The sequence below is a fragment of the Limanda limanda genome, chromosome 23 (assembly GCF_963576545.1).
Source record: "Limanda limanda chromosome 23, fLimLim1.1, whole genome shotgun sequence".
In the NCBI taxonomy this organism is placed as follows: domain Eukaryota; kingdom Metazoa; phylum Chordata; class Actinopteri; order Pleuronectiformes; family Pleuronectidae; genus Limanda; species Limanda limanda.
This window is the reverse complement of record NC_083658.1, coordinates 8351068-8366779: the sequence shown is the minus strand read 5'-3', so window position 1 is coordinate 8366779 and position 15712 is coordinate 8351068. Positions and strand designations below refer to the sequence as shown.

General features: G+C 43.9%; 1 protein-coding gene across 1 annotated transcript in view; it reads left to right on the top strand.

The window, feature by feature from the left end:
- Positions 1–15404, top strand: part of LOC132996503 (prospero homeobox protein 1-like) — a 33050-nt gene extending 17646 nt beyond the window's left edge. Inside the window, exons 6-7 of the mRNA XM_061066792.1 lie at positions 828–1022; positions 12879–15404. Coding sequence (XP_060922775.1) covers positions 828–1022; positions 12879–13064 — 381 coding nt within the window. The 3' untranslated portion in view covers positions 13065–15404. The remainder of the gene's footprint in view (positions 1–827; positions 1023–12878) is intronic.
- The last annotated feature ends 308 nt before the right edge of the window (positions 15405–15712 follow it).

Below are 15712 nucleotides of genomic sequence, written 5' to 3'. Positions count from 1 at the left end.
AAAACTTTACTTTCATGACGGCAAAAAGTAATGGTCCTATTTTGTCAGGCATGTTTGGTGAAGACCTGCAGGGTAGAAACTGTGCTTGATGATGTTTATTTAAAGTCGGCTCAGTTCAGTCTAAAAAGCCCACAATGCCACAATAACAAAATATATGTTACGTGCGGGTCACTCCTGTTTGATTAGGATGCTCTCCAGGGGCCGTGCTCTTTTCCAACTAAAACCCCCAAGGTGCTTTTGTGACTAATGAGGTGCAGGAATGGAATTATATCAGAAAGTTGAACTCTTAGTTATTCATCATGAGCAAAATCGGGGTGAGCCTTTGCAATAGCTCGATTTCAAATCTACAAATTTTAACATTGACCACGCTGCCTCAAAAAGAGAAATTGTCAATAAGCAGAAGATCCTTGTGTGATTGTGAACTTCCTTTCAGCGATTTGTGGAAAGCTCAGTGTGAAAGAATCGCAAAACTTTCAAGTACTGACCTAGAGAGAAGAGTTTTAACTGCATTTAAAATGCCCTCAGAGGCCAAGGAACATTTTTATCACATACCAGCATGTTTATAAGTATCGAAGCAGTACTACTCCATCACAAAATGAAAATAAAACTTGTTATTATACGTTTAAAATCTTTCGTAAAGCTACTAAATTACAACAATCTGTAAAAACGCTTTGAATTATATATAATTATTATATAAGCTCAAGAACACCATTTCCTGCTCCATCTGTTTCGGCTGTTTATTGGCATGCTGGGAAAAAAAACAATGAATTTAAATAAAATGTACACTGCATATTAAAGTGTCGTTATATCTGTGTGCGCTGTTCCAGTTCAACCGCTGCATCACCTCCCAGCTGATCAAGTGGTTCAGCAACTTCCGGGAGTTCTACTACATCCAGATGGAGAAGTTCGCGCGGCAGGCCATCAACGAGGGCGTGACCGCCGCGGAGGACATGACGGTGGGCCGCGACGCCGAGCTGTTCCGGGCACTCAACATGCACTACAACAAGGCCAATGACTTTGAGGTAAGCTGGAGTTCGTAAAGATGATCAGTTTTCTCTATGTTTTCCTGCAATCATCAAGTCTTTAAAAAACCTGAATTCAAACGGGATTCAACTCAGCTGACACACACTCGCACAAACGTCCTCTACTAAGTCAGCTGTTCGGAGCGCAACAGTCACCTCACGATTGTGCTGAGGTGTGGAAGTCGCCAAACGTGCGTGTGTGTGTGCGTGTGTGTGTGTGTGTTCGATGAGGCGAAAGAGGACGCCGCTCGAGGCATGGGTGTCCTTGTCAGAGCGATTTGCAGAAGTCACATCCCCTCCCTCGCTTTTTCCCTCCCAATATTGGTCTAAGGGGACCTGAGGGCCCTTAAACCATCCGACGTAACATCAGCAGCATTTAGATGTCCATTAGCACACACACACACACGCACACACACACTCTTTTGGCTTCGGGAGGCAAATGCTGAAGCTTAAATGTTTTAAGATTTGCAGACACGACACACATGCACAGTGTCGGCCTTTGGAAGAATGAATAGCGCGTACTTTGCATGCTTTGCATATCAAGGGTCAGGTAGCTTTTCACAGGTGTGCATGTAAAGAGGCTGTGCAGGAAAAAGACACACACATGCAAATAATTTATGAGTGTGTGTGTGTTTATTTTGGCTGGTCTTATTTTTAGGAATGGCAGGTTAGGGTTCATGTCGGAGTCAGGGGTTGTAGAACCACGATTGAGGCTTTGCATATTTCAGCCTTCTAAAGACACATCAATAAAACTTTAAACGAGTGGCAACAATTTTCCAGGTTGATTTCAAGGTAGAATTCAGTCTTTTACTTTTTGAAAAGACCTTAATATTAAATTAAAAGAGTCCGAACCCAAGAAGTTTCTAATTCCTACATCATTTCATAAGAAAAAGCAGCACAACTGAGAAAATGTTTGGTATGAATAAAAAATGACCTGATTTATTCCTTTTTCTACTTGTGCCTCAAAAAAAAATTGGTTCAGTGGCAGTTCGCTCACTGGAACACTTCCTGGTTTCTAAACTGCTTCAGAACAGTAAGAATTTTATTGTGGAGCTGGCATTTTGCACAAAAAGAGTGTTTGTTTTGAAGAAGTCAGACGGACACATGATTGGAGCCGATAGCGATATTCAATTGGACTCTTTTTGGACACAAACCAGGGAAGACAATCAATCCGAGTCGATACTTTGAGGACTCAGACTTTTTTGTGAGAAAATATTTTCCCTTTTATTAAAAAAGAATCTGTACACGACCTTCATTTGACAAAATATCCCTGTCCAGGCGAGAATACAAAAATGACTACAAACGCTCAAAGAATGATTGCCAGTCCAGTAGGTGGCGATAAAGTCTACATCAACAATTCGTACAAGATAAGAACGCTTTAATGTAATAGTGGGCGAGGCAGATGCCTGTAAATATCGGCAATGTGATTGAGCGATGCTAAACTCGTATAATGCAGAGAAATTGGTATATAGTCGCCATTGTTGTTGTCGTTTCTGGCTAATGTTAATCACGCAAAGTAGCAGAGGGCATGTGGGAGGCAAGCTGTGATGTCATCGCTTCCCAAATTCTCCGTTTTACTTCTACAAATGGACCTCTATCTCTACTTTGGAAGGCTTTTGTATAAAAATGATTTGCGTTATGTACCGTGAAGGAAAGAAAGACGATCAATATCACGTCTTCTGTCGTTAGTCGTTGAACTTCAAGATTTGTCTTGTCGTTAGCGGTAGAAGATGCTGATGTCAGTAAAGAACATGTGGGTCCTCTGTGCAGAAACACGTTTGAAGAGGTAGGAGTTACTTTGTCCCCTTTCGTCCCTCCGTCTCTCTCTTCACCTCCCTCCTTCCCTCCCTCCAACCTCGCGTCCGTCCGTCAGTCCGCCCTGAGGGAACATTACTGACTAGGGACCCTTTCTCTCTCTCTCTATCGCGCTCTCTCTCTCTCTCCCTCTGTCAAACTCCGAGGCGTGAAACTGGAACCAGGGCCGATTCAGCAAGTCTCCCGACACACACACACACACACCTTCTCCTTTTGCCAAATTTAGCATCATCAGAGTTCCACCTTGGTTTGTCCCCCATCACACTCACCCCTCCCCTCCCTTCCTTCCTCCTCCTCCTCTTTTGCCTCCCTTTCCTTGCTCCCTCTCCTTCCTCCTGAATCTGTCCTCTGTCGATATGTTCTCTACGTCACCTCCTTTCCTTACCCTCTCCGTTTTGTGTCCCTTTTGTCCTCGCGCCTCCTCCACTATCGTCCAATTGCTCTCCCAGTCCTTCCCCTCTTTTCCCACCGTCTCGCCCACTTTTCCTCTGCTCTCCAACCTTTGTCTCGTTCTTTCCCAGGCTCCCTTCATGTCCACATCTTATCCAAGATTTCCTCTCCCCCTTTTCTGCACTATTGTCCCATCACCCACCTTAGCTTCTACAATTCAAACCTGCTCCCTGTCTAATTATGTGCTCAAAGTTGGCCTTGAAGGTTAAATAATTAGCATTTTTTTGTTTTTCCTGCAGTCAATCTTAGAAATAAGGAAGTCTTCCTAGGTTTGACGGGTTATTAAAAGCTTGTATCAATAGTTAACGCACATGTCCAGCATTTTAAATACTAATTGTAGATTATTGCAGCGGAAAGGTGAGTGTAATTTGTTGAGTTTGTGTGTCAGTGTGTGTGTGTGTGTGTGTGTGTGTGTGTGTGTGTGTGTGTGTGTCTGTGTGTGTGTGTGTGTGTGCGTGTGTGTATGTGTGTGTGTGTGCTGTCTTCCTAAGTTGGCATAAACAGGCCTCAGTAATTATAGCAGCTTCATTAATTACCTCCTCCTCCTCCCCTCCTCTTCAGCCACATTCTTTCAACTCTTCTTTCTTGTTTACCTCTGTCTCCCTCTCACTTGCTCACTCCATCCTTACTGTCTCCCATTTCCTCCTTCCCCTCCCCTCTCCTCCCCTCCTCCCTGAAACAATTTTGCCCTAATTGCAGCTCTGCCCACCGACTAATGAGGAAGGCAAAGAAAGGAAGGAGGCTCGGAAAGGGGAAAGGAGACAGGGAATAGTCTCATCTTCAAAAAAAGGAAAATAGAAAATAGAAAAAAAGACAGATTTTCTCTGCCAGGACACTGAGGGAAAGGTGTCAGCTGAGGTGTCTGCCAAGAGGAAGAGAAACATTTCCTCTTTTTTTATTGTTTTATATTGAAAACAGATTGACGAGTCGTTTAAGTTTGCCAGCCGCCCTGGGAGATGCCACTCAACACCAGCTAAAGTGTGTCTGTTAACGTTTTGTAATACGTGAAATATTTGAAGTACAACTGTGCACTTTGGTGTCCACCAGACACACACACTTTCTAAACGGGAAAAGAAGAATAGAGGCCTGCAGAGTGGTGAAAGGGTTGAAGCTGTAATATTTAGGTTTGTGTGTGTGTGTGTGTGTGTGTGTGTGTGTGTGTGTGTGTGTGTGTGTGTGTGTGTGTGTTTGGTGAGGGCGGACAATGAGACATTTTTATGAAGCCTTCTAAGGGACGTTCTCATCTTTCCAGTTCAAGGATCCTCACTGGCTCTGTCAGCACCAAACGATGGCACAGCTGCGCCACACACACACACATGCACACACACACACACGCACACACACAGATACTCATTTGTGTTCATCTCAAAGAGCAGAGATATCCTCTCTTGAAGGGTGGGTGTGGTTGCGACCAAAATCTGCCCTTTGACTTTGAACCACACACACACACACACCTGGAGGCCACAGAGTGGTCACACACTCACATTTCAGGGCTATCTGGTTTCATAAGCTCTGCACTTCATGAAAGGCTAAAGTTCTCATGTCTTTCTCTGCCGTTTGCGAGTCTTTGTCGACCTTTCGCTCTCCTTATTCATCTATTCACTCATCTTTTCCACTTCCTCTTCATACGAGACCGCTGAACGCGGGGGCCCCGCTCGACTCTCAGGAATCGATTCTCCGAGTGGGCTTTCTGTCTGTTCTCTCTTCTCATAGAAAACGCTCTGCAGCCTTAATGCCTTGGTGCTGAAGTTTGGGTTTATTGTTTTCTTTTTGTATGGTGGCCAGTGATGTTTCAGTGGATCAGCACACACTGGCATATTAAAGTTTCCATCTCTCAGCCTTGAATCTATCATTATTCTTCCGAACATCTTCTCCTGCTTTCTGACGTCCTAACCTCTCGTCTTCTATATGTAACCTACCCAGAGGGCACGTGCGCACACACACACACACACACCTCAAGTAGCAGACCGGCCTTTAGAGACGCAGGGAATTTCAAACACTACACCTGTCCTGCTTTCTTTTCCTCTCCTCCCTCTCTCTCGCTTGACATCTTACACCCTGGGACTCATGTGATGTCGGTTTAAAGAACAAGATGAAGGTTAGATTTAATTGTCTTTGATGAAGGAGGACCACAGTGTCAAATAGATAAAGATTGCAATAAAAGAAAAAAGTGTCACGGCCATGCACGGTAACAGGGAACTAGTCCTCAATTGATCTGGGATCCAGTGCAAGGTCCTCAGTTTCACATACATTAATGTGTAAAATGATGCTTGTCGCCCAAAGTCCACAGACATGCACGACACTTCACTGCAATTTGATGATCTCCGTAAGTGACACAGTCATTTGTACACAACTGACATCCTTGTAAAATACTCAGTGCTGCTTACGGCTAGTTTTGGAATGTTAAATACAAACGAGTAAAAACACATCATCAAAAAGTGATCCGCCTTTAGCTGGACAAAGGTTTGGCAACCGGACTTTTATATTTATTTCGTGACAAGATGCATTGTTGCTGCCATTTGCGCTGGGATTTCTCGTACAGCCAAATTGTTGTCACTACAACCCTCTCCAGCGACATTTGGTACTTTATCGCTATCGTTTAAATTTTTTGACAGATGTCCATCTGTCCCTATAACCTTAGAAGTAGAGACTCTAGGTAAAAATGGGCATATAATTTCTAAAAATAGCAGCGTCCTTGTTACGTTGCAAAAATACTGTTGTCACTCAATGTCACAGAGTACAAGTGACCAAGTCTTCTTCACTGTCTTTTTGTCTCTGCTGCTGGTAGACAGAAAGTGGTATGGTACAGATAATGCCACCTGCCAGTTTCTGTCACTATAATTATAGCTATCCGCAGTGTGTGTGTGTGTGTGTGTGTGTGTGTGTGTGTGTGTGTGTGTTATACCAGTTGAGAAGAAGGAATCATCTTTGTCACTGAGCCTGATTGGAGTCACGAGGGGGCGTAGGGTGTATATGTGCGCGCGTGTCCCTGTGTATGGTCTTCCTGTGTGTGTGTGTGTGTGTGTGTGTGTGTGTGTGTGTCTGTGTGTGTGTGTTGTGCATGCAGTGATTCCCTTCCCTTGCCCCAGCTGTCTCCTTAGCTTCAACAATAGGCCTGGTAACAAAGACGTGGCCTTCAGCCTCTGTCATGTGATACTAGTGGTCTGCAGCCTCTCAGTCAGATGACCCAGGCTATTGTCCTCTATGGATGACACACACACACACACACACACGCATACACACACACACCGATCCAAGGAAGAACAGCACGTGTATGAATGGACACACACACAAAGTGGCAGCATGCAGAGATACGAAGACACACGCAGCAGTTGTACACAGAACCAAGATACACACACTCGTGGAGATAGTGAGAGCAGACACACACACACACACAGACGCAATCTCAGGACGCAGACCCTTCCTCTCAGTCACATGCAGTGTGAACAAAGAGAAACTTTAGTGCCATTGTCCTGGTGACAGTGAGATCAGTGGCTGATTGACAGAAGAGCAGCAGAGAAAGGAAACATATTGCTGATGTCCTGGAGGAACCTCCAGTCTCCACTTATACCTTCGACTTCACACGGATTTTTTTAAAACTTATTGTCCTTGCAAGTGTGGTCTTTGCAGCGCTTTCCATTTTCTTCTCCTCTCAGGAGCGGCAGCTATCTGTGTGGTGCAAATATAGGTGACTGTGTCAGAGAGCACCTTAGCCGCAGGTTGCTGGCTGTGCTATTTATGCGTGTGCGCTGCGTGAGGGAACACAGGGGAACGGAACAGACATAAAATAAAACAGAGCATTGCCTCATCTTCCTTAAATAAACAGCTGGTCAAGGAACCTTGAAGAAGGGATCAAACCCAACAACAGGAGCTGTTTTTAGACTGACTGAGACAAGTCCAAGTGTCTTCTTAAGCCCCGGAGGGAATGTCCCAGGCAATAATCTGGGAAGGCTATTTGCGTTTTAATCTTTCAAGACTCTGGACGACGACACAAGAATTGTATTCATTTTAACGCCAATAAATAAAAGCTATAAAAGGCCACGTCCACAGCACCCAGACAGACTCGTTCAAACCCTTGGATAAAAGAAGCCCTCCCCTTTCATTTCAATGGAGCCTCTTACAAAACCAAATGCAGGGTCGTCTGCCAAAAAAGTTGAACCAGACTTTTGCTGGTAGAAAAAGGACAAAATGTCTTCAAGGTCAAAACCAAAATGCTTTGAAATCACACAGCGTCCTTCGACCGAATTCATCCGTGTTCCTGAAGTTAGATGTAGCAAAGAAAGCCAAAGCATGATCAGTCTCCTCTCCTCAGATAGATGGAGAAAATTGGGAGAATAATGATGAGAAGGATATAGAGATACAGACAGGTGAAAACTAAAATCATGGGTCTTATGAACCATAAGTATTTCCCTACCTTTCTGAATGTTTCTGTTCATTGTGAAAGAGAGCATTCTCTCCACTACCACCATGCAATTTATTTATCTTACATGTTTAGGCCGCAGTTCCATCTATATTTGAGATACAGAAATCACAAATACAAATTATCTAATTCGTGTGAAGTTTCGTTATTTATATTTGCTGAAGGAGACGTGATGAAAGGAAAACACAGGGAAGAGGATGAGTGAAAGGGTACTCCACAGTGTGTGTGTGTGTGTGTGTGTGTGTGTGTGTGTGTGTGTGTGTGTGTGTGTGTGTGTGTGTGTGTGTGTGTGTGTGTGTGTGTGTGTGTGTGTGTGCGTGTGTATTTTCCTGCCAGGGTGTGTGTGACTAAAGCCAGGCCTGATAGCGGGAAAAAGTGAGAGAGAGTGAGCGAGAAGAGGAGGAAAAAGGAAGCAGATGCTCGTGTGTTGGCACAAACATGATACATCCACTCAGTCACACACACACATACACGCACACACACATGTAGACACACGTGCACACACACACACACACACACACACACACACACACATCATTGCTCAGTTCACAGAAGGAGCAGCAGATGAGAGAGCTCCAGTATTGTGTTAGTGGTCGAAAAAAATACTCCACTGACCATGTGTACCTCAAGGCCACGGAGAGAATGATTGGCAACAAAATGGAGGGTTTGTGTGTGTGCAACATCTTATTATATTATTATATCGCAAATGAACATGAAGAAACACTCAATAATTGGCCAATCGGATATGCACATGCGCACACACACAAGTTAATAGTGTCATTGTATCTTGTGTTGAGGGATTAGAAAGACACATTGAGGTAGAACAAAAGGAAAAACACAGTTTATTTCAGTTTGTACACCTTGAGAATCAAGCATATGGTGTTTGTGCAGTCGTTTCTTAAGAACCCAGTGGGTGTGTGTGTGTGTGTTTTTCTTTTGCGCATGTCAGCGAGAGAGGATGGAAAGGTAAAGGAGCGAGAGAGCCGAGTCAGCTGAGGTCACGCAAACACGCAGCCAGGCAAGACGTCTGCATCGGTCTCCTGGTGACACCGAGTAGAGAATCAGCATGAATTCAGAGAGACTGAGAAAGAGGGGAAGATGGTGATCAGCTGACGAGAGCTGGAGAGGATGGATAGATTGATAGAAGATAAGAAAAGGGTTTGAGTGTGGAAAAGGATAAAGGGAAGTGAAAGAAAAAGAGAAGAAGTGAGAAGACAGGTGAAAAAACAGCTTCAGTGTTAGTCAGTCATTTACTAAGTTATTAAACCTTAATTCATAATTGTATTCAATGATGGAACAAATAATGTTTCAATAAAACTATTTTTGATCGATTCCTTGGAGATATAATTGAATCCAACCACCAGTCCAACACAAAGTTAATGAAAAATAATTCAAAAGTCTTTCAGAAATACGCTTCACTCTCAAAAGGCCCCACCTGTTAAAATGGGACAAGTGTATCCATAAAGAAGTAGCATACTTTATTCTAAAAAATATATTTATGAAGTACAAGGCTGCTCATTTGTGCTTGTGGCCTGCAACACTGTAAAAAAAGAAAGAAAGAAAGAAAACGACTAAATTAGCAGAATAGACGTCACAGTTGCTAGGTGCTTATTGCTGCACTTCAGGTTTGAGTTTCTGCAGGTGGACGCTTGTTTGTGTTTTTACTGCTCACGCCAACAATGTCATTTTCCCTGTGTTTATTGCAAACAAGCTTCTACTGTTGTTGTTACCAGAGCAGTAGTCCAGGTTGATTTTTTATTGTTTTTTACCTGGGAAGTTGAAAATACAAAGTTTCTAAAACGTCTAAAATTTGCTATAACCGTAAGATATTTAAAAAATGTCATTTAAATGCAGCCAGAGATACAAATGAAGCCAAAACAAAAAACAGATAAACAGGAAAATGCAAAGGACAGTCACGTGCACAGGAGTGGAAAATGACTGAGGACGAGCGCTAAGCGGTTAAAGTCGCCCTCATGCAGGTGACCCGTCGTCTTGAAGGCAGCGGCTGTTTTCCGTCAACACCGCTCACTTCAAACGTCTCCAAATATACCACGGGTTTAAAGGTGTGATGACAGATAAATGGCTAAGCGAGCTCTGTCATGAGATAAAGAATACATTTCCGAGAGGAGAGGAGAGGCAGGGGAGCCAACAAGGAGGAGGAGGAAGACGAGTGAGAGAGAGAGAGAGGAAGGAGATAAGGAAAAAAGGGGGAGGCTGTCCCAGTGGGCATCTTTGTTGGGCAGCAATTTAGAGATTTAAAGGCTCTTGTCCTTCTGCGCGTGTGTGTGTGTGTGTGTGTGAGTGTGTGTGTGAGTGTGTGCGCGTGTTCGTGAAGAGAGTAATTGAGCCTCCCTTCATCCAATATTTACCCACCAAACCAGAGCAACCATGCGAATTCTGTTTACTGGGAACCAAGTGTCTTTCTTCCTCTTTATCTTTCTTTCTCTTTCCCACTTTCCCCCCATTCCTCACCCGCTCCCTCTCTCCTGGCAACTAGACATCATATCAAGATCCAAGCCAGGAGTAAATCGTGCACACACACACACACACACACACACAGGGGAAACAGGCCCATCTGTATTGATGATGGCCTAATTTAGATCTCTTTATTGGACTGATTTACGACAGCCAGACAAATCTGGGCATCTGGACCCAAGTGTGTGTCTTCCTGTGTGCGCGAGTGTGTGCGTGTGTTGTCCAGTCGAGCTGATACCCAAACCGGACACACAATATCCTCCCGGCATCATTTCATCCTTTCTGCTCGTGTTTCCCTACCTCTCTCTCTCTGTGAATCAGCAGTCTTCTTTTCCCCCCCTTCCCGCCGCCGTCGTCTTGTTTCAGCACTTCGAGTCCTCTCGCCGTCCTGAAACATTTAAAAAAACAAAAACACGTCAGTCAACGCGCGGAACAAGGCGGACGCAGCACTGCAACACAAAGACCTCCCTAGACCTTGACCTGTAAAAGGCCGGGGACCTTTCTAGGTCAAGGTCACGCTGCAATTTGAGATATCAATCACAAACAATGGACAAATGAAAAGACAGCACTTAGATTTTTACAGCTACACCCTTGAATGTGAAAAAAACAAAACAGTAGCTAAACGGTCTAATATCTTGAAATACTTAAGAAAAATTGTCCTGGGATGACATTAAACTGTGGATGTGTTGGTTTTTTTTAAAGATGAGAGCAAATTTGAACAACTAAGAGATGGGTGGGAAGGGGGGGTGGGGGTAGATGTAATCCAAGAGGGAGAGGACGCCTCAAAGGCACATTCATCTTCAAGATCAAGCTCGGGTTTCAACTTTTATTTTTCCCAGTGGACACTTTCACTGCAGCTATTAAAAAACAGCAGCTTGACTTTGGGGCTTCCTTTTATTTTCTTGCAGACGTAAAACAAACACTTTTAGCCCTTTCAAAACGGCATAAACTGCAGGCGTGCTCCTATTTTCAGAGTTGAAAATCTCATTCATGTCTCTAATGATACAACCGTTTTCATTAAGTGAGGACAAGACAGAAACTAAATATGATTTGATTGGTTTTAAACCGCCAGGTCATTCGAAAGGAGGAAATGAAAGAGTCAAAAAAGATAATGAAAGTGTTTGCGGGTGACTTCCAGCTTTAACTTTGATTCATGACTAGTTGTAAATGTGCAGACACACACACACACACACACACACAGACACACACACACACACGCACACACACATCCTGAGCAGTGAGGTATCATCGCAACTTCCTATTTGGTTTCACCTCCAAATAAAACGGTTCAGAGGATCCAATACAAAGACTTAAGTTGTGACAAAGTACAAAGAGTGAGGAGACTACCCTGTTGGCATGAACACAACAAGTTCTCACCTGGAAAGGTTAAACTTGAATTTGTGAACGTGTGTGTGTGTGTCTGTGTGTGTGTGTGTGCCTGCACAGTGGTGTCTATACCAAAGACAGTGACAGAGGGCCTCATTGAAATAACTGTGGTCTCAAGGGGCCAGCTAAAATGAGAGAGAGAGACGGTAGGTGAGGGGAGACGGAGTATACGAGAGTCCAGGGAAACATTTAGGGTGGGGGTGTGTGTGTTTGACTACGAGTGTGTGTGTGTGTGTGGAGGGTGATTCATCCGTTCTGGTGGCGGCTAACCTTGGCGCGTCCTGCCACGCGTGACGGGGTTACACCCAGCCAGCACTGTGCTGTCCTCTACGTGCGAGTGTTGGTTTGTTTCGGGAGCGTGTACTCATCTGAAGGAGTCTGCCTTATGTGTTGGTATGGGTGTGTTTTTGTGTATCTGCATGAAGAAACAGCGACAAAGAAGTAAAAGGGGGGGTCGTCGTCAGGTTGTTTAGTGTCTTTGTACGATCTTGCCCCCGGGAGAAAGGGTAGAAGAGAGAATGAACAATATGTGTGTGTCCGTGTTTTGCTGTCAAACACGGCTATGAGCACATACACAGCGTTAAACACACACACACACACACACACACACACACACACACACACACACACACACACACACACACACATGCAGCCTTGTGATGACAGTATATTTATGCCTGCACGGGTAAAGGACAATTGGAACCCTGCAATCCTGTTTAAACTCCGCCCTCTCCACACACACGCACACACACACACACAGTAAAAGATCCCAGACAACTGTTCACCTGCCATTGTCAAGGACTGAGTGTGTCATCTGTCATTGTGTGTGTGTGTGTGTGTGTGTGTGTGTGTGTGTGTGTGTGTGTGTGTGTGTGTGTGTGCACAGACCACACACACACACACCTTCACCAGGGTCTGTTAAGAAAGGGGAAGTACGGTTAGAGGAAGTTCACCACTAAAGAAGAACTTGCTACAGGAATAGAAATACGTGCACACCTGAAACACACACACACACACACACACACACACTCTGAACCCAAATCTGTGATCACGTTCAGTCACACAATTACTTTTCCAAAAGCAAACTTTTTTTATATTTGAATATAGCAAAAAAAATCGTATAGGAAAAAAATGCGACTTAAATTTTAAGTTTAAGTATTTGTTCATTTCAAATATAATTGAGATCGACATTAAATTAATACTTTTTCTCCTTTTCTTGCTCTTTTGTTTTGTATTCCTAAAGATGTAGACATGTCTTTTTATTGATTTCTGTCACATCACTCATCATTTCCTTTTTCTTCCACCCTCAGGTCCCCGAGCGATTCCTGGAGGTGTCTCAGGTGACTCTCCGGGAGTTCTTCAACGCCATCGTGGCGGGCAAGGACGCCGACCCCTCCTGGAAGAAGGCCATCTACAAGGTGATCTGCAAACTGGACGGCGAGGTCCCGGACGTCTTCAAATCCCCCAACTGTCTACAAGAGCTCCTCCACGACTGAGGAGGTCGCGAGGAGGAAACTCGGCAAGCGAGACAAACCCGCCCGGACCGTGAGAAGACTGAGAGAACACGTTTCTAGAGGCGCACACGTCGGGTTGAGGTCTTCAGTGAGATACGTTTGAAGGAGTTTGACGATGCAGAGACTTGAAGTTCTTCTTCTCGGAGGCTCCGGGGGAACGTTTGTTGGTGGTTGGTTTTTTGGTCAGCCCATCTTTTAAAAAGACAAACCCCGCCCCCTCGAGATGTTTTATAAAGAAAAGAAAAAAATCCCTCTTCACCGAACGCAGGGGGCCGAGACTCGTGAGTCGGACGATCCTCAGATTAACAAATCCTGCAGAGACTTTTATGACTTGAAAGCAAAACGGTGAGAGTTGAATATCCTTGCACTTACAGAACAGCCCCTCCCGGCCTGAAACCCCCCCATCCCCTCTTTCTCCTCCACCTCGTCCAAGCTCGCCCTTCGTCCGGCCTCACCGATGAAGAGGAGGTCTTCAGCCCCCAGACCTGGGATTGGGAGCGAACTAAAAATGAAGATGATAATATATATATATATATATATAAATCTTTTTATTGTGGATGTTTTTAAGTTACATGGACATTTTGGAAAAACAAAAGTGATGTTTCTGTATTTTTTTTCTCCTTTGTATAAGCTTACACCTCCTCAGTCACTTACAAAGACACACACACACGCACACACTCTTTCACATACACACACACACACACAGAGGAAAGCACAGTAGCAATTCCAAACCCCAAAAAACAAACTTAGTTGTTGTTTATTTCCCTTAATTTCCCCTCCTCTTTTTACTTCTTCCTCTTCTTACTGTACTGAGACTTCCTGGGTGTTCGTCTTGACTGTGCCCCCCCCCCGGCCCCCCCCTGTGGCTGCCCCTTTTGGCTCATGTTGCATTCAGGTACCCAGAGCATCAATGGCAAACATTTTCAATAAGAATTAAATGACTGATACAACACCAATCCTACTTTTCTTTTACGATTTTAGAAGACCAAGTCAAAAATATCTGAGACAGTAGTGTTAATGGTGAGCTAATTTATAAACCAGATTAAAGAGCGACCAGTTCTCCTAATCTCCATTTTCTGCATTTACACGACTGATTCTACTCACGACTACAGAACTGAAGCTCCTGAATTGACATTAAAAAGTGACCCTTTTTCTTTTCTTTTTTTTGATATAGAAACACAAACCTCAGCTCCCACACACTTTCGGCACTCGAGTGAATTGACTCACTCGTTTTAAACCCTCATTAGTCACATACTACATAGAAAACAGGAAATGCCTGATGAGGGCTGGGGAAATATACGTCGGTGCTTTACTTTGATGTTTTTTTGGTATTTCTGTGTTGCTACATAGACACAAATGTCGAAATGATAAGATTTACTTCTGTTGTTGGATAATGGATAAATGCAGGATGGGGTACTAAGGCCGTGTTTGGAGCTGTACCAATTTTGGTGTCATTGTTTGCCTTTCATTTCATTTCATTTGTGCGTCTTGTTTTTGCAGAATCTTTAACATCTTTGTTTAATTTCATTTTGAAAGAAATGTGGATTCATGCCAGGCAGATTGCTTAATTTCAACGGTCATCCCATTTTCAACTGGTTCTCAGATCACAGAGTGAAAATCACATGATAAACAAGAATATGATCGAGCGCATGTCTCCACCAAGGCCCAACAGTCCTAATCAAGTTGCACCAAATTTAAATCTCATTGATTTCAGCCTTCTAAATATTAGAATTATTTCCTGGGAAAAACGATGATACATTCCTGGATCATCCCCCAGGTCCAGATCTTCTTCCCTGACCTAAACCGCATTCTTCCACAAAGTTTCATAGACAGGTTTGAACTCTGATGACCGACTGTGCTTCAATCAGGTGTGTTTTAAATAAAAACTGGAATTTCCCACATTATGATATTTTAACCCCCTCCCCCCGTCATCAAAAGCGACAAGCCGCGGGATGGAAGCGTGGTTGTTATTTCAGATACTCCTCTCTGCTCTGGGCGAACAGCAGGGGCAGCTGCGCCCGGGGGGGTCGTGTGTGAAGTGTTTAAAGGTTTTAACAGCAGAAAAAAAAGAAAAAAAACGACATACAACAAAATGCTGATATTTGTAGCTTGTATAGATGTAATAATTACTCTGGTCACCCTGATACTTTTATTATTTATAATTGAAATAATTATTCCTATTAATGTTATTATGATGATGATGAAGATGATGGTGGTGATGATGATGATGATGATTAATGCTTGCTACAGATTTGACCAGTGGTTTACTCATTGTTTATCCATCACACTGCAACATGAAATAAATTATTCTTTGAAAAAAAAGGAATGTTTTTTTGTTTTTTCGGGGGGGGGGGAGTGTGTGACTGTACTTTGTGTTTGCACTCAGCAGAGGTGCAGAGGGCGTTGACCCGTTTGCATGCGCCTGCCCACACACAGCAAATCAACCCAGGCAGTAACTAGGCAACATGATGGCCACTTTATCTCCGTCCGTGGCCTCCCTCCCTCCGTCACTCTCCCTCCCTCCCTCCCTCCTTTCTCTCCCTCTCTCCCTCTCTCTCTTTCTGGATTCTGTAAAGGGGACATGTGATCCCTTGTTGTTGTTGCTGATGAATTGAAAAGAGGAGCGCTGT